Raw genomic sequence first — 23,511 nt, 5'->3', positions numbered from 1 at the left:
AGATTACTGTATCATAACTCTATGTTTGACACCTCCTTGAACACCTTTAACCCTATATGATAAGACCGGTTTAGTATGAATTTATACACATGAAACTCAAGAAGTTACAATTCTCACACCATTTACTGTTCTGTTAATGGCATCTATATAGTATGATTACAGCCAAGCTGTCTATTGAATGTATGTCACTATATACAGAAAACAATATTTTTTATTCCCTGATTTTAAAGTCCTTGTACTATGTCAATAGCTTATTTTTTTTATGTGACTGTCAATAAAATGAAATGAAATTGCAAACACTTCAAAATGCTACCATTAAAACTATCCTTCTGAAATTTATATGACTGAGAGAAACAAGAAGACAGACCCAGTTGTTGCCTTGGCTGCAGCTCTTCCTCCATTTCTCTGGGAGGGTAATCTTTGCCAAACAGGGTATCTGCATACACTAACTAAATCTACATATACTCTGAAACACGATCTTATTGTAAAAATCATGAAAACATGAACTTTATGGTAAACCATACAAAAATCTGTGAGATCAGAGTATTCAAAACATTTCATTCAATCCTTAACTGGACCAACACTTTAAAATAAATACACTAATAATTCCATGCATCATAAATTCAGAACAGTATTTTTCTTTAGTAAATGGAGAGTACTAAAGTACATGATTTTGAAAAGTAAATTTTTATATTGGACAGCAGCAGACTATGGTATGGGGCAAAATTAAAATGCAAAATGTTTTACTACACTGTAAAGCATGTAGTGGTGACTACACTATTGCTTTTAGCAAGAAAAATTTTATTCCCTGACATACACATCAAAGTAAAGTAAGAAACAAAGACAGGGGATGGAAAAGAAACAGCTGAAATAATGTAGAACTTCTCTCATTTAATTCACAGCAACCAACCCAAGGGCAACAGCTGGCAAGTGTACTACCTACAGTTATGGCACATGCTATGACACGTGCCAGACATTTTCTTCAGACACGCTGCAATCAATATGTCAAAAAACCTGACAACACAGTTGGGGGTGTCCTGCTATTACAAGATCTCACCACAAACCCATTTATCCAAAATGACAGATTAGTGCCTAAAGAAGACTTTTATAAAAAGAAATGACAATTATCTTCACACATAAGTAAAAACTCTGAAGAACAGCTGTATAAATTCAGTAAAAAAGACTTTTTTTTCTCTTTTTTGGCAGGGCAGGGACAGGACAGGAATAGACTGATATGTGAAATGAGAATTAATTTTTAATTGATACACTTATGAATTAATTACAGGCTGTTTAGACACAACAGAGAGTGGGAATTCAATTAGCATTACATGTATGCTACTGAACAGTTTTAAAGGCAGTTACATTTTGAACGATTTATTTGCTCCACAAAGAATAGATTTTTGGACACGTGTCTGCAGACAAAAGGCAGCTTTTGGACAAGTGATGCAGGTCATATAGGTGATATGAACATTCCACAGCAAATAGTTTCTTTGGAAAGGAAACTGAATTTCTCACAATCACAAAACTTGTCAGTAAAGCAAGTAAAGGTGTATAGTAAGGTTCCGTGACTCCAGCTCTGAATGAGAACCCCTATCTAACCCTTGGCCATGTTGCTGTTTCCACATGAGCGCTGGTAGAGTTGCTCCCAGATGAATTATCACCCCTCTTCTTCCATGGAAGACCTTATGTAATACTCCATTAATGGAAGCAAGCAATCCAACAGAATACAAATCAAGACTGAACAGGCAGCCGCTGCACCACGTACTCAAAAGGAAAAGGTGCTGGTACCAAACACACAGGTGCAGAGGTAATTGAGCAGTATGCACAGCAATAAGCTGTCTTGTACTAGAAGAGCTAAAACTTAGCAGAGTAAGAGTGAATGGAGATCTAGACCCTGCCTGACTTTTAAAATGGAAGGCAGCATTGGCATACCCCCCCTTGAAGGAGGGTAACAGATTCTTGTCAACAACTATGCTGGCATGCAGCCACTTTGAGACTGCAACTGGAAGGTTCATCTTTACATGAAGGGGCCACACTTTGACCAACAGCTAAAAGTAGAGAAAGAGCACCCCTGCGAAGGGCAGGAGCCCTAGTGTCCTAAATAAGTTGGTTCGACTCAGGGGCAGCATTTTCATGGCTAGTAAATAACTTCATATTAAAACAGAGGCAGCTGTCATAGAAAAACCTTTCCCAGTCACCTGAAAGGTTCTGTGGTGGACAGAAATTTCCACTTCAGCAGAGCACAAAGGCACCACTCAAGGGTGTAAGAGCCCTCCCTGTGAAGCAGAACAGTTTCTGTTAACAGTCAACAAGGAAGGAGAAAAAAAAGTCTTCAGGGAAAGAACAATCAAATCGCCAATATCCTCATTACCTGAGTCCCTCGGTGGGACAACAGTAAGGTGTGAAAGGAGTGCATTTCCTTTCAAATAATTATCTATTGTGCTATAGAAAAGTAAAGAAAACATACTCATTTACAATACTACTTGAAATTGCATACAAAAACTATGAAGAAAACCCCTGTGGTATTCTAGCAGCTTTGTTTGAGCATTTCAGGACACCTGGTATCTTAGGTTTGATTCTAGGGAAAAGACAACTGCTAAGAATCAAAATCAGTTTGCAAGAAATGGGTGTATTACTCTTCCCAACTGCTGGTAAACATCACTGCATTGATTTCTATCCAATTCATAAATTGGAGCCTCTTCTTTCAATGCTGTGCTAGAAAGAGCATTTTATAAAAAACATAAAAGCTGAAATATTAGAACAAATTTCAGGACACAGCATGATGTCTGCATTCGCCCCAACCTATCTACTAAAGCAAACCTACAAAAATAAAAATAAATTCTTGAATTTCAATGTGTTTACAAAACAGACTCACTTATCACTGGAACATATTTTTTAAACTACAAAGCAGCTGCATGTTAAGAGTACAAAGGACTTCTTATAATACAGTCTACACCCATGATCTGGGTACACAGTTACAAGGTACAGATTAAAGCCAATGATATAAACAGTAAACCTTGCCTCTATTAACTTAAATAATTCTCAAGGTTGCAAGCAATCTTTATATGATTAGACAGTAATTATCTCTTTAAATAATTTTTAATTTATTTGTGGAAATCACCCGAGCTGAATGTTTAGGCCAACAGGAGCAAAAAGCAACTGCTGCATCGCATTTTGGTTTTGACTGCAACTTCTTAACGACTGGCTGTGTCTTCATATATTACTCATGCATTTAGAAGTAATAGAGTGAGTCAATGACCTCTGGGGGTAGTGCAGAAATCTCCAAGTTATTGAACATAGATACATATATAGATGTAGATATAGATGATCACTATATCAAACTAAAGCTTCAAATATTCCAAATTTTTTATAACATTTTTACTTGCTGCAATTACTTAAACAAATCAGTGAAAAAAGCTCTGATTTAAAATAGTACCTGCTCTTACTTAATATTACAAAATATCAAAGTACAGAAACAATACATCAAAATAAATGTTTATTTCAACTTGAAACTATATTAATATATTTACAAATTGACATACATATCTAGCAATGAAAAATACACATTTAACATCAAGTAAAACTCCAAATTATTCAGTTTCAAATTGTTGCTGGGGAAATTTACATTTTTTTCACAGCCATCAATTACTTTCACCTACAGATACTGCTTATTTTTCTCTAAGACTTCACCTATTCAAACAGAACATCAAAACTGCTTTATGTATGCTTTTAAGTATTTATCATTAAAATCAATTGCGAAGAGCTAAACAGTCAACCATAAGTGTGAAAAATTAACCAACATCTATAGTCAATTAGCTGGTACAGACTGTAACTGTAGAACTTATCAGAACAAACCAGCAAACTAAATCTTCTCAATTAATCTAATTTATTTTACTGCAATAACAACAAAAGAAACCTACATATTGTACTCTTTGTATCCCTGGGACTATAGGGAATCTTTGCTTGTAACACAGTAAAATGAAGAATAGCAGCAATTACTTTTAAAGACATTTTGAACGACTGAAATTCAAGTGACTTCTGACCTATGGAACTATTTTCCTGTACACGAAAGTCAGCTGTAATCTTACTTCTTCTAAGGACACAGGTTTAGTAAACTAAAGAAAATGAGAAAGTGATCTCCTAGGGATTCTAGTGTATTCCTCTTGAATAGTAGGCATTTATAACTATCAGCAAAAGACAGTTACAGTTTTTTTCCTTGTGAGTTATTATTAGACTGTGCCGGGGGAGGGGGAGCAGTAATCTATCGAGATTCTATAAAACTAACTTTTAGTCACTTACTGCATCTCAAATCAAATATATTCCGCACATTACTTTCCAAAAAGCATCACGGACACAGAGGAAGGAATTCTGCAAGCATATCAAGAAACCTAAATTTAGGAGCCTAACACTTGTGGTAGGCAATAAGATCTGATTAATGCCCTCAAAAGGCACCTGGAGTGTGAGTCAGCTCATCATAAATTAGGTCAACTAAACTGCTCTCTAAGCTCCACTGACAGTAAGGATTAGCTCTTCAAAAGTCCACAACAGGTTTAGGGGTTAAGAGTACACATGGACACTTAATATAAGGCACCTGAACCTGAGGAAGAAATTCCATCTTCAGTTTTCAAACTGATGTCAAGCAAAGAACCGAACTACATCCCAGGCCATAAAGTATACTATTTTGAAACAATTTTCAGTCACGTATGAGAAAACCAAAGGGGGATAAGGGAGTAATAAAACCATTTCCTAGCTGGAAAGGCATGCTAAACAGCTCAAAAAAATTCTAAATTAAGGGGGTCACATAAATGAAAGCCTACCTTCTTTTAATTTCAAGAATTGAAGTAGCCTACCTCATTTTCTTGGGAAACCTTAGAAAACAAAAGCAAAGTTCTAAAATGGTACAGAATATCAGGAAAAAAGCCCAAATTTATTAATGGAGAAAAAAACAGGTTTTGTTTTTTAACAAAATAGGTGTGCCTCTCTGTGTCAGTATCTACCCTATCTTCCAACCTCAAGAGAAAGAGCAACAAGACACAATACAGCCTCATCTTCCATGCAAGGCTGTTAAAATTCCATATATTCACCTAAATTATTATTCCTGAAGTGTTTCTTTAAAACCAGATCTCCTACATTCATTACACACATACAGTCTAGATTTTGAAGGAATTAGCGAAACAATTACTTGAATATGTTCTAACTTCAAAATTGTTTCAAATTGTCAGTGAAAATTACGAGGAAGTTCAAGACTAGCTGTTTTCACTTGTAATGAAATGCCACGGACAAGTCCTTTCCTCTTCCCCATCTCTCTGTCTTTTTGGTACAGCAAAAATACAGATGAAATAACCTTTCCTTTTATAAAGCCTCCTATTCTTATGATCTTATATCCCAGTTATGCAATCAATTTCATATACTCAAATAGCTAAGACAAAAATACATTAACGGAATATCCTAAAGCCCTGAAAATACAATGTACAGTATAGTTCCAACATCTGCACACTGATTCATTGTATCAGTATCTGCAGACCATGTTCTGTCCCACAGGTATTTATATTTGCTTTGCTGAAGTAGAAGATGGGTGTTACACCACTAAATATGATCCATGTAGTGTTACAAAAAAATTACCCCCCCAGAGTTGAAAAATTTCATTTATTTTGAAGAAACCAAGTAAAAATTTTATTAAAGGCAAAGCATATGCTTTCCTCCTGCAATGAGAATGAAGGGTTGTATTACCTTCATGCACTGTTATTCCACAGTTGTCACACTGGATTATTTCATCAGCATCTTCACTGTTATCTCCAAGACAAACGCAACAAATCAAAATATGGTCCATTTTCTGGGAACTCCAATTTTGAGACTTCTCAAGGATCAATGAGTCCTAATATTGAAAAATGAAGACACATATGGATTACACCAGGAACTTCGATTTTATTTAAAACAAAGAGAAGATCCGTTATTTGCCCAGTTTTTGAACAAGAATCAAAAAAAGATGGAAAATTATTTTCCCAAGGCTATAAGTTTCTCTGTTGTCAAAACATTCAAACACTTCACCCACGAATACAAGAACTGGGATGGATGGATGGATGTCAATAAACCTGTAACGTTACAGATCTGCTAAGATTCAAAGGCCAGAGAAGAGTTACTTCCTCAGACAGAAACATGTTTGCAAACCATTTATGTTCTACAACAAGGAATACCTAACAAGCCATTTAAAAGCAAAATTAAAAAAAAAAAAATGGCCACAGGTGACCTTCAAATGTTCCAATATTCAGAAAAGTTGCTTCATTTTGTTAAAATTTTAAATACAAGCCTGCCAAGTTTTCACTTACATATAATATAACAAATTATCAACTCAGTATGATTTTGTTGTAATGCAAATTTATATGGCTCCATGCAAAACTTCATGATTTATTAAAACTACAACAATTTACGTTGTTCTGACTATATACAGGAGTAAGGATTTGCAGAACAAGCACGCTGCCCTGTTCTGACAACCTGCAATATGAACTACAGATCTTATATAGAATGTGGGTTTTAACGGAGAATTTTTCTAAGGAAACACAGAGGAGTGCTTCACAAACCAAATAAAGCTGTATGTAAATTTAATTTTCTTAATAAACACTCTCTAGGACTCTCATTTTTTTCATTGTGAGATACAGTCACTGTATCTTCTGCAGTTTCATGGCCTCCGTGCAGTACAAAGAAATAGCAATAAATAGTTTCAAATCAGAGGCTGAGAGTTCAAGCCTAAATGGTATCCATTCAAAATATCAAAGATGTGAAAATATTCCAAAACTTCTGCAGCATCAACACAAAAAAAAAAAAGTGAAAGATGCCATCTCAAACATCATTTTCTAATTCTAACCTCCCATTAATGACATAAAATACAGCACCAATACCATGCCTAAGAAACCATCTAGAAGTAGAAAAGAACATTCAAGCAGTTATGTTGCTTACAGAAAGGCAGCTAACCATGAAAAATAAAAGATTCTCCACTACAGAGTTCAAACACCCTCCTTTTAGAACAAAGCATTTCAAGGAAAGCAATGAACTTGGACATTACTGTGGCCCACCATTACTCAAAATACCCTTGTTTAGCTTACCTCACATTACAGATAGGCAAATGGCAGATTAATTGTGCAATAGCACAGGTTTCCCTGATGTATCTCACAACTCTACAGATATAACTTATTCTGAGAGTACGTTTGACTTCAACCGTTATTTGGCTTTGCTAAGAGAAGTTTAAAAGGAAATTTGCAATCTCTACTATTATTATGGAAGCCCAAGGTCTGGTAATTAAAAAAAAAGCAGAAAAACAAAACTGTTACTTTAGATTGAATAAATAGGATTGCATTGCAAAAACAACATTAAAATAAAACTAGCTGTCTGGGCAGTGAGAACATGCAAAGACAGACAAAAAAACCCCAACAAACAAGCAATGATGAAAGGACATCGAATTTTTGATCTAATGATAGGATCCCCATCCATCATGGTTTACCTTACGTGAAGACAGTCAACAGGTCAAACAAAACAGCTGAGTAACTTGTTTTTCTATGCAGACACACAGAGAAGGAGTGATCTGGTAAGTATGCTGCTCTCCCCTGCTTTTAGTCCATATAAGCTGCTGAAAGACCCTACCTGTCTAAAACAAGGGAACATCTACAGAGAGATAGGAACTGCTGCCAACTCCTGAACTAGTCCTGCTCCCTACTGAGGTAAGAGAAATGATTTCACTATGTAATGAATCACTACGTAATTCCCATTTCTGCGGTGTTAATGAAGAAAGTGCGCATTTCAAACTATATGCCCATAGACTCCTAATTTAAAGGGAAAAAAAAAATTAAAAATACAATGACCACCTCCCTGAGAACAGGAGAATCCTATAAAGCGGTAGTAACTATAAAAACAGAAAAGCACCATTTATCTACTAACAATGCCTGACCTCAGGAAAGAAAGCCAAATTTTTATTCTGTGCATAATACAATAGAAAACCACATTGTATTTAATTACAGCACACGTTAAAATATTGTATATGCTGAAACAAGAGTCAGCCCTAAGAGAGTTAACTAAGATAGGCCCCCTAACATCTACTCTGCCTCAGCTACCAAGACTCGTTCTGTTCTGCCCACTGGACCAAAATTTAGAAGAATGCTAGAAGCAGTATACAATAGGCCTAGAGGTAATAAATTAGGATAAGGTAGGATAAGGTAGACATTTGAACAGGAGAAATAGGCCTGGAGGCAAGGCTTTCTCCAAGCTTCAGTGCGCGGGCCAAGAACAATGGAAAGGTAGAGAGGTCAGACCGATGACGATGAGAAGAAGACCCCAAAACCCGGGCTGAAGGTCGGAACCCCCACCGAAATTGGGGGCCAAGAAAAGCACCGCCTTTATCTTCTGATCACTGTCCTAAATCTAAAGGCAAGAAAGAACCTCATGTCCATGAATACTAAGAAGCTTCACAGAAGATACATCAGAGACAGCTCTGGGCTTCTGAAACAGGTCTAATTTTTCAAATCAATGGAAATTACGGCCATACTTAAGAATACATAACTCACAGCTTGATTCTGATATGGGAAACAACTCTGAAATAAAACTGCCTATCTCTGTTTCAAGTTCTAATCATCAGCAGAGCACTTTCAGCTCCTGAGTCAAGAGAATGCAAGTAACAATACCGGAATCACAGAGCTTAAAAATGAAAGAATATGCCCATATAAAAAGTTAATAAAGAAAAAAACCCTAACAAGATTTTTTTTTCTATCCCAATTATTACCAGTAATTAAAATAGCACAGCTCATTCACTATCATATATATACAATACATATCAAAGTATCAGAAATGGACACAGCTGATTCTTTCAAATACTCTGTAGTTCCCCGTCATTTTACACATGTAAATAAAGTTTTAAGGGAACAGCAGAACTCTAAATAATGCCATATCCCTATTATTTCTTAAATATTATGTTGACATTACAATTCTTTCCTGAAAATTGAATCCTGAAAAAGAATACAGCAATTCTTTTAACTTTGTTCAAAATTTTGCTACTGCAGGACATGAAGTCAGCCATACTGACAACCTGATATCTTAATTTTTCCACAGGCACAACCTTCAAAGCAACACTAATTGTGCATAGGGAAAAAAAGGTTGCTTTATTAAACACTTATATATATTTTTCACATTATGCAATCAGAAAATATTTAATATAATAATCATAGTTCCCAAATGCTTTTTAGTATGGTAAGAAATTAGTTCATTTGTGACTATTATAAGCAAACCCAACATAAATTATCATAATTATTCTATTTGATTTTAAACCCAGTGTGCATATTTCTTTACTTAAAATTCTTCAATTAGTGAACTTAGTGTTCAGACTTCAATGTCTGTCACAAAAAAGGGCTAGGATAAAGAATAACATATCTTTTATCTATTTTATGATTATGTCACAGATGCCTTTAACTTTTAGAACATTACAGATATGCAGCATTTACACTCAAACAGAACTAGAAGTCTTGCTAATACATGTTGGTTTGCATACTGGACCTCCTATTTTATTTTAGCGCTAATCCAACCTCCCTAAAGCCAAGAGAAGTCTCTCTATTGACTTTAGTGGCATTATGCTAGCCAAATGGTCCAAGCAAGGTTATTTCATACGCACTGCCTATTTAGCATAATTTTGTTGCTTCACTTATTCACTTATTATTGTGTTGTAAACACAATTCCAGCCAATCAGTTTAACTTTTCAAATTAACAGAATAGCTACTGGGGAGTAGTTTCCATTTGTCAAGAGATATATTATAGAAAGTTGGTTGCACTACCTCATTACTCTTGCTTTGTGAAAGAGCCAGGCTATCATTTGTCAATTCCTCATCATCTGCATTATTCCTGTTAAGAACTTTACTCTTCTTCTTCTTGGATCCTCCATCACTAGCAGTGCTGCTATTATCTTCTTCATTACCTTCCTCATCATTGTCATCCTCATCACTTCCACTCCCATCATCTTCATCATCCTCATTATCTCCATCACTCCCTTCTTTTCGCAGAGCATTTTTTCCTTTTTTTTTCTCAGCAGTAGGCCGCCAGTCATTGTCATCTTCGCTATCATAGTCATCCATATCATTTAGTTCTTCCATCGATACAAAATCCAGCAGAGGTCGGTTCCTGCGCAAATTCCATTTTTTTGGTTCATTTGTTTGCTCATCAGCCACAGCATCAGGTTCACCTGCTTTCTCTTTCTCTTTCTTCTTTTTTGGCTTTTCTTCTTCATCTTCTTGCTCTTTCTTTTCAGCTTTAATTACCTCTTTCTCTGCTGTTGGCACTTCTTCTTCAGTGGAGCTTTTTGGCTGTTGCTCTTCTACTTTCTCTTCTGCTGGTTCTTCCTCCAAGATATTTTCTTCTGATTCAGTACAGGAACCTTCACCACTGTCCTTTGATGCATCTTCACTCCCATGACCACTTCCTTCAGAATCTGTTGAGCAGATGAAAATTTAAAAAAAGTTCCGACACAAATGTACCCCCAAAAATAAAATCTGTTGAAGCAAGTTGTTAAACAAAAGAATGATGCCTGTTCCTCCCTTATAAGGTATTCCACCTATTTTTTCAGCTGGTATCCAAATATTGCTATTTCAAGTGGTATGTTGAGAATCTGTTAAACATGAATGCATTTTAAGATGCCAAAAAAAAAGATGGTAGAACTTATTAAATGAGCATTATATGTTCCTTTGAACTGCAGCTCATATTAACAATAAGCAGTAGCACAGAGTAATTTCCATGTGAAGTCACACCTTAAAGAAACAGCATTCCAGTTTTTAATTTCTGTAGGTATTTTCTACATCTTCAAAATAAAACAGCTATCCAATAGAGAGAAATTACAAAATGAAGAGTTTACGTAACAAGTACTAGTAACAGTATGGATAATCCCATACCTTCATTGTTAGTACATTTGTTTTTCTGGGTTTGAGGGTTCTTTTAATTTCCAGTGTTATTTCACTTATTAATCCCGTATAAGCTGTGCCTCATTCAGTGTTGCAGCTGCACAACAATGCATAAATTCTACCCTTATACCACCCATGGTATCATTCTATGTGTACTCACTATTTCCATTAATTAACACAGGCCAACTGTGCAATAGAAGAGGATTTGTATTTAAAAACTCATAAAAATAAGACAATTTTACTGTAAAGTACATGTAAAAAATATTGGAAAATGAAGTGAACATGTTAAATTTTATAAACATCATCCACCTTTACTATTTCTCATCTTATGGGCACCTACTGTTTTTCATTCGCAGTACTAGTTTTATTGAAGGAAAACTCAGAAAATGTGTTTTAAAATAAACAAGAAAATATAAAGTTGCTTGATCCAATGCAGGGATCTATTAGGCAATGGTTACAGTTTTCAGTTTGCTCAAAGCCATTACCAAGTTTTTGATCCAGTCATATAGATGCAAAGATGAAACATGTTGATGCTTGCAAATTAAAAAAAAATTCTTAATTGCTTTAGCTACCACCCAAAAATCTCCACCTCTCAGCATCACCTTACACAAAGAATTTCTGTGCACATCCATCTCTATATAAATCCAAATCAACAAACATTGGGGTCAGTGTGCTACACATTTCACATGGCATTTATTTCCACCCCACAGAACACTGCCAGTGATCAGCCAGTTGTTACTTCAATGTAATGGTCAGTTTTGTCTTCGTCTGCATATACCTGCATATAGAACTGTAGGAGATTATAAAATTATACACAAAAATAATCCATCAGTGCTATTATGGATCAGGACATTGATGCTATCTATCCCCTCACAAGCTAATAGAAACTAAAAGTTTCCAACAAATGTTCTAACCTTTAGAAACCCAGTAAAAAAAACAAGTTATTTTACAACCTTTTGAGAAGAGAGTAATTCAGTCAGTTACCTACACCTATCAGCCTTACTAACTGTAGTAATCAAAGTAAAACATAACTAACTGAAGTTCAAATAGTTGAACTCTCATCAGACATGCACGAAAATAAAAAAACAGTATTAAATACTATGAAGTCTAAAAATTTATTTTTCAATTATAATAACTTTGTCTGGATACAAAATCACAGAATACAGGATGAGTAAGGCAGGAAGGCACCACAGTGGGTCCTCGGATCCAACCTCCCTGCTCAAGCAGGGTCATCCTCGAGCGCATGGGACAGGATTGTGTCCAGACAGTTCTTGAATATCTCCATGGAAGGAGACTCCACAACCTCTCTGGGCAATCTGTTCCAGTGCTTGGTCACCTGCACAGCAAAGAACTTCTTCCTCATATTCATGTGGAACTTCCTGTGTATGTTTCTGCCTGTTGCCTCTTGTCCTATTGCTTGGCAACCATCAAGAAGAGCCTGGTTCCACTCTCTTGACACTCTCCCTTTCAAATACTTACAGACATTGGTGAAGTCCCCTCTTAGTTTTCTCTTCTCAAGGCTGAACAGGCCCAGATCCCTCAGCCTTCCCTTGTACAAGTGAGTGCATCCAGAGAAGGGCCAATGGTTAGAAGGCTGCAACACTCTATGGAGAAAGGCTCAGAGAATTGGGGTTGTTCAGCCTGGAGAAGAGAAGGCTGGAGGGAGACAGAAACAGAAACTTTTACCAAGGCTTGTAGTGACAGGAAAAGGGAAACCAGTTTTAAACTGAAAGATGGAGGGTTTAGATGAGACACAAGGAACATTTCAATGAGCATGGTGAGACACTGAAACAGGTTGCCCAGGGAACCTGTAAGTGCCCCATCACTGGAAATATTCAAGGTCATGTGGGATGGGACTTTAAACAACCTGGACTAGTGAAAGATGTTCCTGACGAGGAAGGGGGTTGCCTAGATTATCTTTAAAGGTCCCTTCCAACACGAACCATAATGTTGTCAACAGAATTTTGGGGTTTGGATATGTGTTGGTTTACAGGACACCAGGCCTGCTGGCAGCAGATACGGCACAACTGTCTCAAAGAAGGAAAAAGGATCTTTGCAGAGTAGTTAGCAGGGCTCATTAAAAGACTTTAAACTAGATCAGAAGGGGGAAAGAGATAAAACCATGTTCACTAGAGACATACCTGGGGGCAGCACACCAATGTTTGAGGGACAGAGTGCTAGCAAAGTCCTTTGGTCTGTGGCCTCTATGGAGGTAGGGTATCTCTCCACTGAGATCCATGTAGCAGTAAAGATACAAGGGTTTTGATGTGTTAGAAAACATGGAAGCAACTAAAAATAGTCATGTAAGACTTAGGGCTTGTCCCCCCAAAAAGGTGGTGAGATCAACAGTCCAACTGAAGTGCATCTACACCAATGTACACAGCATGGGTAAGAAATAGGAGGAGCTGGAAGCCGTTGTGCAGCAGTGAAACTAAGACATAGTTGCCATCATGTAGACATGAGATGACAGACAACTGGAGTGCTGTAATGGATGGCTATAAACTCTTTAGAAGGGGCAGGCAAGCAATGAGAGGTGGTGGACTAGCACTGTATGTTAGAAAGTGTTTTGATTGTTTAGGGCATAATGATGGTGACAATAGGGTTTAAGGGTAAGACTCAGGGGGAAGTCCAACAAGGTGGAGTCTGTTAAAGACCACCCACCCAGGATGAAGAGAAAAGCAAAACAGTCTATAAGCAGCTGGGAGAAGTCTCACAATCACTAGCTCTCATACTCATAGGGGACTTCAACTTACCAGATGTCTACTGAAAACAGCAGAGAGGAAATGGTCTAAGATATTCCTGGAGCATGTGGAAGATAACTGTCTGACACAGCTGGTGAGGGAGCCTAGTAGGGAAGGCTCCCCACTGGACCTGTTGTTTGTGAACAGAGAAGAACTGACATGATGGCTCTAAGCTGTCTTGGGCAGAGCAAAACTGAAATGATAGTTTTTAATTCTCAGAGAAGTAAGGAAGGCAGTCAGCAGAACAGCTGCCTTGGACTTTTGGAGAGCAGATGCTGCCCTGTTGGGAAGCCTGGTTGACAGAGTCTCTTGGGAGGTAGCAGAGGAAGACTGGACATTCTTCATGAAGGAAATCTTAAAACCGCAGGAGCAGGCTGTCCCCATGTGCTGAAAGACAAGCCAGTAGAAGACTGGTCTGGTTGAACACAGAGCTGAGAGCTTTGGTTGGAATGCAGGAAAAAAAGGAGAGTTTATGGCCTTTGGAAGAAGGGGCAGGCAACTCAGGAAGACTACAAGGATGTCATGAGGAAGAAAATCGGAAGGGTCAGAGCCCAACTAAAATTTAATCTGATTACTGCCATAAAAGACAATAAAATATGTTTCTATAAATACATCATCAATTAAATGGCTGAAGATAATCTCCAACCTTTACTGGATGTGGGGGGAAACATAGTGGCAAAGGATGAGGAAAAGGCTGAGAAACTAATTGCTTTCTTTGCCTCAGTCTTTAATAGCAAGACCAGTTGTTCTCCAGGTACCCAACCTCTTGAGTTGGAAGGCAAAGAGAGGGAGCAGAATGAAGCACCCAAAATCCAAGGGGAAATGGTCAGCCTGACCTCAGTGTTGGGGATGGTCATGGAGCAATTATCTTGAGTACCATCATGTGGCGGGTACAGGACAACCAGGGTATCCGGTCCAGTCAGCATGGGGTTGTGAAAGGCAGGTCCTGCTTGACCAACCCAATATTTTTTATGACAAGAGGACCCTCTTAGCGGATGACGGAAAGGCTGTTGATGTTGTTGACAGGTTCTGAGTGCTTATGTGCCCTACTTGTCTCACTGTAAACAAGGTAGTATAGGATCCTGCCATGTCAAAATTAACTGGATTTTTAAGTTAGCTTTTATTATTTTCTCTTATTTCCCTACCGTAAGTCCATCAGAGACATTTGTTTTGATGCTTTAATTGTGCTGTTGAGTTTCTAAATATACTTAAACCTTTTGTCAATTTAAGCTTCCATTTTATATTTTGTGGAGAATCTTAGTCTGAGTATAGTTTGATCTTTAACAGCACTCTAAATTACTAGCAGTGATTCTTGTACATCAATACTATGCCATGCAAACAATTTAAAGCAGAGAACAAATGAACACTATTTTCATTCACGTCTCTCCTTCAAACTCTCTTTGCCTTCTGTCTGCACATTTTGTTTCATACTCTCCTTTCTGCATTCATATACACACCAGAGATACCTATGGCAAGGTCTGAATGCACTCACTGTGATAGGTGCTTTTCCAGAAAAAGCTATTCTGTGATAACAGCAATTTTTTCAGGTGTTCTTCTGTCAGCTGTACTTTTACTGAGGAAGAGGCTGTAGTATACAATTTTCTCCTTGAAAGAAATGCTTAAAGAATGGCTATTTCAAATTGGCAACCATATCATGTCATTTCCTATAGGAAAGAAGTCAAGCTACTCTAAGTGAAAGATGGGGCCAGATACACCATCAAATAGTGAAGAATATAGAGTTCCACTGAGAACAAATATGAAAGATAACAGTCGGGAGAAAGACATCATTTATTCCTCTACACCTTGTATTCTTAGCTTTATTAAGCATAACAGCAGGTGGCAGTCAAATCCAAAGAGGATAACTGAAAGGAATTCTCCATAACAGAACATTATGCTACAGAATTAACATACCAAAAAAAAAGTGTAATAAAGAAACACTCCACTCAGCTGTGGAGTCTTGTATAATACGTACTATGCACAAGACTTCAGGGTAAAGCTACTAAAATCACTACAGCAGTCAAAAAGAAATCCTCCCAGGGTTTTGCAGGACCATTTTACAAACAACTCTAAACATGATACCCCAAAATTTTTTGTTTTTTTTAACATTCTAAGAAAATTCATCTATACAGAGAGTAAATGCTGCACAACATAAGTACATAGCCAACCACTCACAGTAGACAGTCTAATACTTCAATGCAGTATTTAGCTTAACAAGCAGCTCTGTAAAAAGCAGATTTATTGTTTAAGTGAACTCTAAACGATAAGCTAGTTAAAGGCAATCATGGACTCAATTTTGGACTTGCCTCTTCCATTAATAAAGCTTAACCAACTCCAAATAGTAGACAAGAAGCATTTGGAATCACATTAGAAAGTTCTTTTATTTGCACTGAGTCCTATCTGGTTGAGTCTTACCTGCATGCTCTAAGCTGCCTACCAAGAACACAATCAAGGATCCTGGAACATTGAAAAGTAGTGAAAAACCTGAAAAACTGACCATGCAATACAGAAAGAAACTACCAAGTTATTACTGCTAAATAGTATTGTTCTATAATAACCTACAGTCACCATGTGACAAGTTATCCAGCCCACAGAAGCCTTCACAATACCCTCTTTTTGAGGGCAGTAACAAAAACCATGATACAGGTGAGGTTAATGTCACTCAAGCACCACCACCTTGCCTATCCGTCCTTTAGCCTCTTTCTTCCCCATCACAAGGCGAACAAGTCTTTCACGTGGTGAAATTCTCTAGGTATCTCTGCTAAAACACCATGTTACATACCATGTACAACCCCTTATCCAGGGTGTTTGCATCCTGACAGATGGAACAGCCTCTGCCCATAAACTTCCTTACAAGAACAACTCCAGACTCACAAAAACTCCTTTGCACATGTGCTATACCAAACATGTAAAATCAGCTGTACTTCTCCAGAATACCTTAAGGAAATGTTTAAACTAATTAGGAAGTTACAACATTAATAACTGGATTTTAAAAAAAGGCAGGAAAACCTAGATCATACATGGAAAACAGGAAGTTTTAAACTGCCAAAGTTGTGTAACTGGTACATTTGTCTATTAGATTAAAGACACAGAAGTCCATTATGCTAAGACCGATATAAATATAAGCAAGAACTGAAAAGGCTTAATACCTCATTTTCAACATAAGTTCAAAAAAGAGAATTTAACACCAGTTAGATATCCCCCCCCCGGTTTTCTGTGCTTTTTTGCCACATATGATGATTAAACACTGGTAGACTACTGGCAATTCAACACCAGTAATGCTGGCAGTTAAAGAAATTGAACTGTCCAAAGTAAAATGATTAAAAACACACAAAACCAAACCAATAAAGACTAAGATCCTACTAAGATCTCTCCTATGGAGAGAAAGATGTTTCTCAAATAATGCTTTGAAGGGAAGTATCTAATCTGTATTAACTGCAGCTGTTGACTGGTCAGAGCAGGAAATGAAAATGACCACTGATTCGTGGTTACAGGTTTCACAAAACAAGTATTTAGTTTAATAGAAAAAACAATGGGAAAGGAACATAAAGGAAACTAATTTAGTAAGCAGTTTCTTCCCTTTTACACTAGCAGTAATTATATTATATGGCATTTCAGTAGATTTTTATTCAAGTCACAAAACCACTCAAAACTAAAGGTAGCCAATTTTGACTTGAGTAATTAGGAAGTGCCTTATTGACAATGTCATAACACAGATGAAACTGGTTGCCCTACCTCTTGAAGTTCCTTCACATTTTCCAGTTTCCTCATTTTTAACATCTCTTTGGGATAAAGTACTGCATAGCCCATGACTTTCCTCAGCAAAGCTGCAGTCCTAAATAATCCATAAAACTGACTTCCAATACAAATAATTGAATAATAAGCTAGAATATATATTTAAAAAAACCCAAAAACTAAGAGTTTTCCATCTTGTACAGGGGAACTGACATCTTAAAAGACAGATGAACGTGCATTTGGAACAAATTAAGACTAAGTCTCTGATGCCCTGTAACAAGTACATCCTCCTGAAACACTTGAAACATCGCATCCTCACTGAGCATGTCTAGACTCTCAGAGGAGGCCAGGCTACAAAAAGACCACCCCACCAAGCTGGAGTAACTAAAACACAAAAGAATCTTCTCCATGTGGCAGGGAATACACAAGAGATGGACACACACACACACACACACACAAAGGGGAAATGTAAAAGAAAGTAAAGTAGGAGCAGTAAAGTAGGAGACCACAAAAATCCTGTTCAAGACTGAGTGAACAAGCAGAACGACACTGAGCCAATGAGCAAGGGGTCTGTAAGGGGCAGACAGACTGGCAAGACAAGGCATAAAAAGTCACAGTAGGCCAAAACCAAAGAAAAATAATGTCATTCCATCACTAAATCCGCCCTGTACAGACACTGGAATGAAGCCTAGATTTCTGTTACATATCTCCTCTGGTGTCAATAAGCACACGGAATAACAGAAATCTCAGTGTTTCCAAAGGGAATGAAAGTTGGAAATGCTTGTCAGTCACTCCAAAGTTTTGCTTCAAGTGCCAGACGTTTGTACAGACAAATATTTTACTTGAAAGGAAAATAATCCAAGAGAAAATAATGCTTGCATTTTCCATTTTCTCAATTGGAAAAAGCCCTTGTGAATTCCACTCTTTGGAACTACACATTAATATGTAATTATGTGATAATTTACCAATGACTAACTCATCAATATTCTCTTTCACCTTCACTGTCTACTGAAAACACCTTACAACTTTACTGTTGCATATCATTTAAGTTTAGACTCAAAACCAAATGTATCAGTTTCTTCATCAAGATTTCAGTACTGTTTATCACTAGAGTATTTTGATGTTTTGCAAACATTTGTTTATATTACAACATTCTGTACAGGAAAGCAAAAGCAGAATCTCCATTGTGCTAACAGGAAACAAATTACAGAAAGGTAATTATATTTGCAACTTTTTATTTCTAGATCAAGTCACGGGTTTTTCAGAATACCTAATATATGCATTTATGCAGATCGTTACATGTTTTAAACAGAGCTCCTACTGACTTCAGTTGCAACAATGGTACATAATACATATGCAAGTCAGGCTCTACACTCAACACCAAAAAAAAAATTACCAGTGTGTCTAAAAATTTGAGTCTACAAGACTTGTAGCAGAAGTGGTGACAGGATCAGTTCTTCAAGGCAGCAATCAGCTGTGCTCTTCTTAGCTACGCTACGAGAGAGAGTCAATCCTTAAATTCACATATTATTATTGTTCAGGGACTACACTACATTTCTCTGCATCATTTCAATTTTAGTACATGTGCTGACGAAACTGAGTTCACTGGTAAGAGAGAAGAAAAGTGGTAAATCCTTGCTTTGGAGTTCTGCTGGGAATTACTCTACACCTATACTCTGATTTCTGACATCAGTATATCTCCAGCTGCTCTCACTGCAGGAAAAAAAAACTCAACAAAAAAACTTCCAAAGCATGCTCTGGTTAACTTAAGAGCCAAACTTCAAATAACCTTCAGTTGTGTATATTACAGTACCATCATTTCAACTCACATATTTGTACATTCCGACTCCAAAGGGACAGGTTTTTTGATTGATCCCACATTAAGATTACATATGACATTCTTTCTTAAGGAACAAATTATTCAGGATGTTTACAAAAAACAGAAGAATACAGTACTTTAGAACATGGCATTACTACTAGAAACAGAGAAGCTGTTCTAGTGCTTCGTCCAATATTAACATAATGAAAAGCCTGAAGGCCTGAAAACTATTTACATTAAGTAAATTTACAAAAATATAACAGTTTTAAAATCAGTTTCCCTAAAGAGATGTCAGAATGTTGAGATCTTTAAAGTGGTAAAGGCAGTAACTGACTACTGGTGTGACCTAAATCCAAAAGAAAAGAAATTAACTACACTGTAAGTAAAGGCCACATCTCCTATGGAACTTTTTGGTGGAAATGGAGGTTAGGTGATCTGAAATATTTTCTGTAATGAAAAAAATTTACCAAGGCACCAGGACTCCAAATACAAAAATTCAGAAATGCCAATTCCTTCCTGAAAGTATTTAATAACAACTTCTCAAATACTTACTGCATTGCACATTCCCAGAAATTTGGCAGAACAATGAACATGTGTAAAAGTTTAACTGTTCAGAGCTCAGTCCTCATAGATTTGCACAGTATCATGACTAGCATATACCACTGGAGATCCTAAATCTCATACATATGGACATCACACAATCATCAGGGAGAAAACAACTTCAGAATTCTTTTAATTCAGTATTTAAATAATCCTTTAACTTTTAACTTTCAAATTTGTTTTGTTATTTTAAACACCTTTATGTGCATTTGTGAATGAAATAAACATATTGTAGAGCTGCAGATCTACCATACTTACAGGACTTTTCTGAGTGCATAAGTAGAATTTATGCTCGTTTTCAAAGCACTTCTAACTGATTCTTCCTTCTGACACATTCATTTCCTTTTGCAAGCAAACTATATCATGTCATTCTGAATTCAAACACATACTAAATACTGATTTGCAACAGGTTGCACATGGAGAGACCTCTACAGTCATTAAAAGAAGAAAAAGAGCAACATCTCTGAGTGTACTGGAAAAAGGCACATTAGGCTTTGAAGGCTCAATTCATAGTGAGAAAAAGGAAAACCTGGTTTTTATTAGCAACAATATGGAACTTGTCTAGTAGGGTTGCTTATGCGCATACACACAAATTCCTTAGATATATATAGATAGATAGATAGATAGATAGATAAACTTTGAAATTATTCATTTTATTTATATGTATGTATGTGTGTGTGCACATAAAAAAGTCCCTTTATTTCATCACTTCTTCCATCCAAATCTAATGGACTAAGTACAACCAAATTTAAGAGTATGTTATACCAGCTTCCTTTTAAATCAGCACAGATATTCTGTTTCAAATATCCTGCACCTATTCATTTAACTTGTATTACATGTAAGAAATATTTTCTTTTTCTTTCCACTGAAGAGGTTATTTGTAATAACTTTCTATTCCCCAACTTCTCCAAATGCTCATAACTTTCTTCTTTCACATTGAAAAATCTTTGAATATAGTGTAAAATATCAAACTCTCTTGCTATTTCAAAGTGTTTTCACTAAATTTTAAACTTTACTAAACAGAACATTCATTTCTCCTATCAATAATAGATATAGGTTCAGAAACGCTAAAACAACACTGTATCAGATACATGAACACAAAACAGCAATTAGAAAAACATTTTTTAAGTAGAACTTGAGTTTTTTTCATACACTCATTTCAACTCAGTGTTGCGCTTTTCAGGGAAAATCCATTCAACTTCCTCAAAATGAAACTGAGATTGACTCTAAAGGCTATATACTGACCTGACCCCCAAGCATACATACAGCATCCTAAAAGTCAAAAAGGATATCAATTACAAATGAATATTCTGCATTTACACATTGTTGAGTCAGGAAGCTGTATTCATTATTTTTAATTAATGTCTTTTTGATCAACTAATATACTGCTCTGAATTCTGTGTTCATCACCCATACTCCCTTTCCAAATCTTTTCCCTTAAGTCCTGTCTACACTGCTGTTCCAGAAGAGGGAGGTTTTCTCTGGTAATTAAAAATCATTTCCTTTAACGGCAAATTGTACCTTACTCAAAAGAAAGGATCAAAAATCCCCAGAACAAAATTAAAAGAGTAAATGAAACAAGTCTTAGCATGAAATTGGTAAGGTTACATCAGTTTTATTCTCTCATGCCATTGAAGCCTGCTTCTACTAGAACAACTAAGGAAAATATGTCTAAGCTTGGGGGATAAAGGAAGAAGAAAAAAAAAAACATAAACAACCCCCCACCCCTAAAAACCACACCAGGAAAAGCAAACCAAACAAACCAAAACAAACCGCAAACAAGGAGCATTAATGCATATCTTAAAACTGACACTGGATAAATTATTATTAAGCATTTTTAAGTTCACCAATACAGAGGACCTGGCCAAATGTTAATAAATAAGCCTTTAAATGGAGATGGGGAGTATTTTTGCTCTGTAAACCACATGAAAACATACATCAGCATCCCCAGTGCAGAAATAACGAAGTGAAGTTATTTGATAATCTGCTTTTCTTATATGGTAAACATCCTATATCTCCCTCATTTCCCCCAGCATGTGCCACAGAACATCTAACGTGCAGTTTACTGACAAACATGGTCCTGCCCCTTCTTTCCCTTCCCTCCAACTATTCTTGAATTTATTAATTTTATTTTGACATCTTGTCTATTTTCAGTTTCTGTGAATGTTCACCGAAGATACAGGAATCTGCATATACAGAAAAGACTGCAAAACAACAACACTGGGGCAAGGACTTCCACCTAGTATGAAATGCATACACCTTTCTGCATAACTATCTGAATAGACATCTTAAGTTTACCTATTGTAAAAAAACAATAAAAGCCTGAACAGATTATCTTTCTGCTTTAGGTTCTTACTCACCCACTGGAACTAACCTCGAGAAAAAGGCAAGTTCCTAAGGTCACAACCAACTATTATCCAGACTTCTTCAAAACAAAATGGCTTTAGGTCTTTCTTATTTCAATACAAATACAGTAAAAATTTTAAACAAATCCCTACATTGAAGAAATAAAAAACAATAAATACACCTAAGGCAATCTGCATAGCAGCTACTCAAATGCTTCTACCAAAACCTGTTTGATAATCATGAGATATCTGCTGAGAAAAAAATCATCACAGTTGAACTACTGACTTCCAGTTATGCAATCATGTCACTCCCTTCAAGGGGCTCCAAGTCCCAACAGTTCACGACAAGCATTCTGTCCCTGTGTAATATTAAATAAGCAACCATAAACCAAAAATGAGAAAATTCTGAACCAAGGAGATGAGAAAGCATATTTACCTGAAGCATCTCCAACTTTAAAATCACTGTCATCAGAGCTATCATAATCTAAAGCTTCCAGCAGTGAAGCTGCCAAAGGCTTCACTTGTCTCCTCTTCGAACTGCGGTCCACTGCAGGGAAAAAAACCACAGTGTTGTTATAGGGTGGCACAATGAGGATTCAGCATCGCTACGGGCATTTAAATCAAAAGGCAGCACGGCGGTGACAGGCAGGGCAGTCCCGAGCGCACAGGCGAGGCAGGGCAGGGTCCGCCCGGCGGAGCGCGGGTGCTCCCTGCAGGCGCCGGGAACCCGGGAACCCGCACGGCACCGGCACGGCACCGGCACCGCGGGCACCGGGAGCGCTGGGCAGGCACTGGAGTGGCCGGACACCCCTGGAGCCACCAGCATCCCCAGAGGAAGCGCCTCGGCGTGATCCGCCAGCGACTCGAGGCAGGGGGGACGCGCAGCCGGGACCGCGGGACGCCCGAGGGACCGAGGGATGCGCCCGCTCGCCCGAGGGCGGGGACGCTCCACGGGCAGCGCGACAGCTCCGCGGGGCAGGGCCGGCAGGGTCGGCGCGGGTGACTTACTAAAGGCTGCGCGGGTGTGCGGCGGGCGGGCGGGGCCCTCGGGAGCAGCGCCGCCGAGCCCCGGGCCCCTTCCCCAGACAATGGACACGGCGGCGACCCGGATGCACACCCGCGCGCGCCCGCCCCGCCGCGCACGCGCCGCCCCAGCGCCTGCGCAACGCGCGGCGAAGCCGAGGAGGGGCCATGCCCGGGCCCGACCCGCGCCCGCAGGCGGCCGCTGTTCCGTGGTCGGGATCGCCCCGGGGGGAGGCACAGGCAGTCCCGGGAGCGACGAGCGCCGCTCACAAGGGCTCAGAGCAACGCCATTCGTTCTCAGGGGCTGCCTGCTCAGGATCTCTTGT

General features: G+C 37.9%; 1 protein-coding gene across 5 annotated transcripts in view; it reads right to left on the bottom strand.

The window, feature by feature from the left end:
* Window positions 1–23,278, bottom strand: part of PHF14 (PHD finger protein 14) — a 161,748-nt gene extending 138,470 nt beyond the window's left edge. For all 5 annotated transcript variants that reach the window (XM_017830360.1, XM_017830359.1, XM_017830362.1 and 2 more), the window contains exons 1-4: window positions 23,171–23,278; window positions 22,599–22,709; window positions 9,810–10,459; window positions 5,731–5,875 (exon numbers count right to left, since the gene is read on the bottom strand). In XM_017830360.1, the coding sequence (XP_017685849.1) occupies window positions 5,731–5,875; window positions 9,810–10,459; window positions 22,599–22,709; window position 23,171 (907 nt within the window). In that variant the 5' untranslated portion in view covers window positions 23,172–23,278. The remainder of the gene's footprint in view (window positions 1–5,730; window positions 5,876–9,809; window positions 10,460–22,598; window positions 22,710–23,170) is intronic.
* Window positions 23,279–23,511: the final 233 nt, after the last annotated feature.

Source organism: Lepidothrix coronata, unplaced genomic scaffold, assembly GCF_001604755.1.
Source record: "Lepidothrix coronata isolate B3197 unplaced genomic scaffold, Lepidothrix_coronata-1.0 Scaffold177, whole genome shotgun sequence".
In the NCBI taxonomy this organism is placed as follows: Eukaryota; Metazoa; Chordata; class Aves; order Passeriformes; family Pipridae; genus Lepidothrix; species Lepidothrix coronata.
This window is presented reverse-complemented; position numbering and strand designations above follow the sequence as displayed.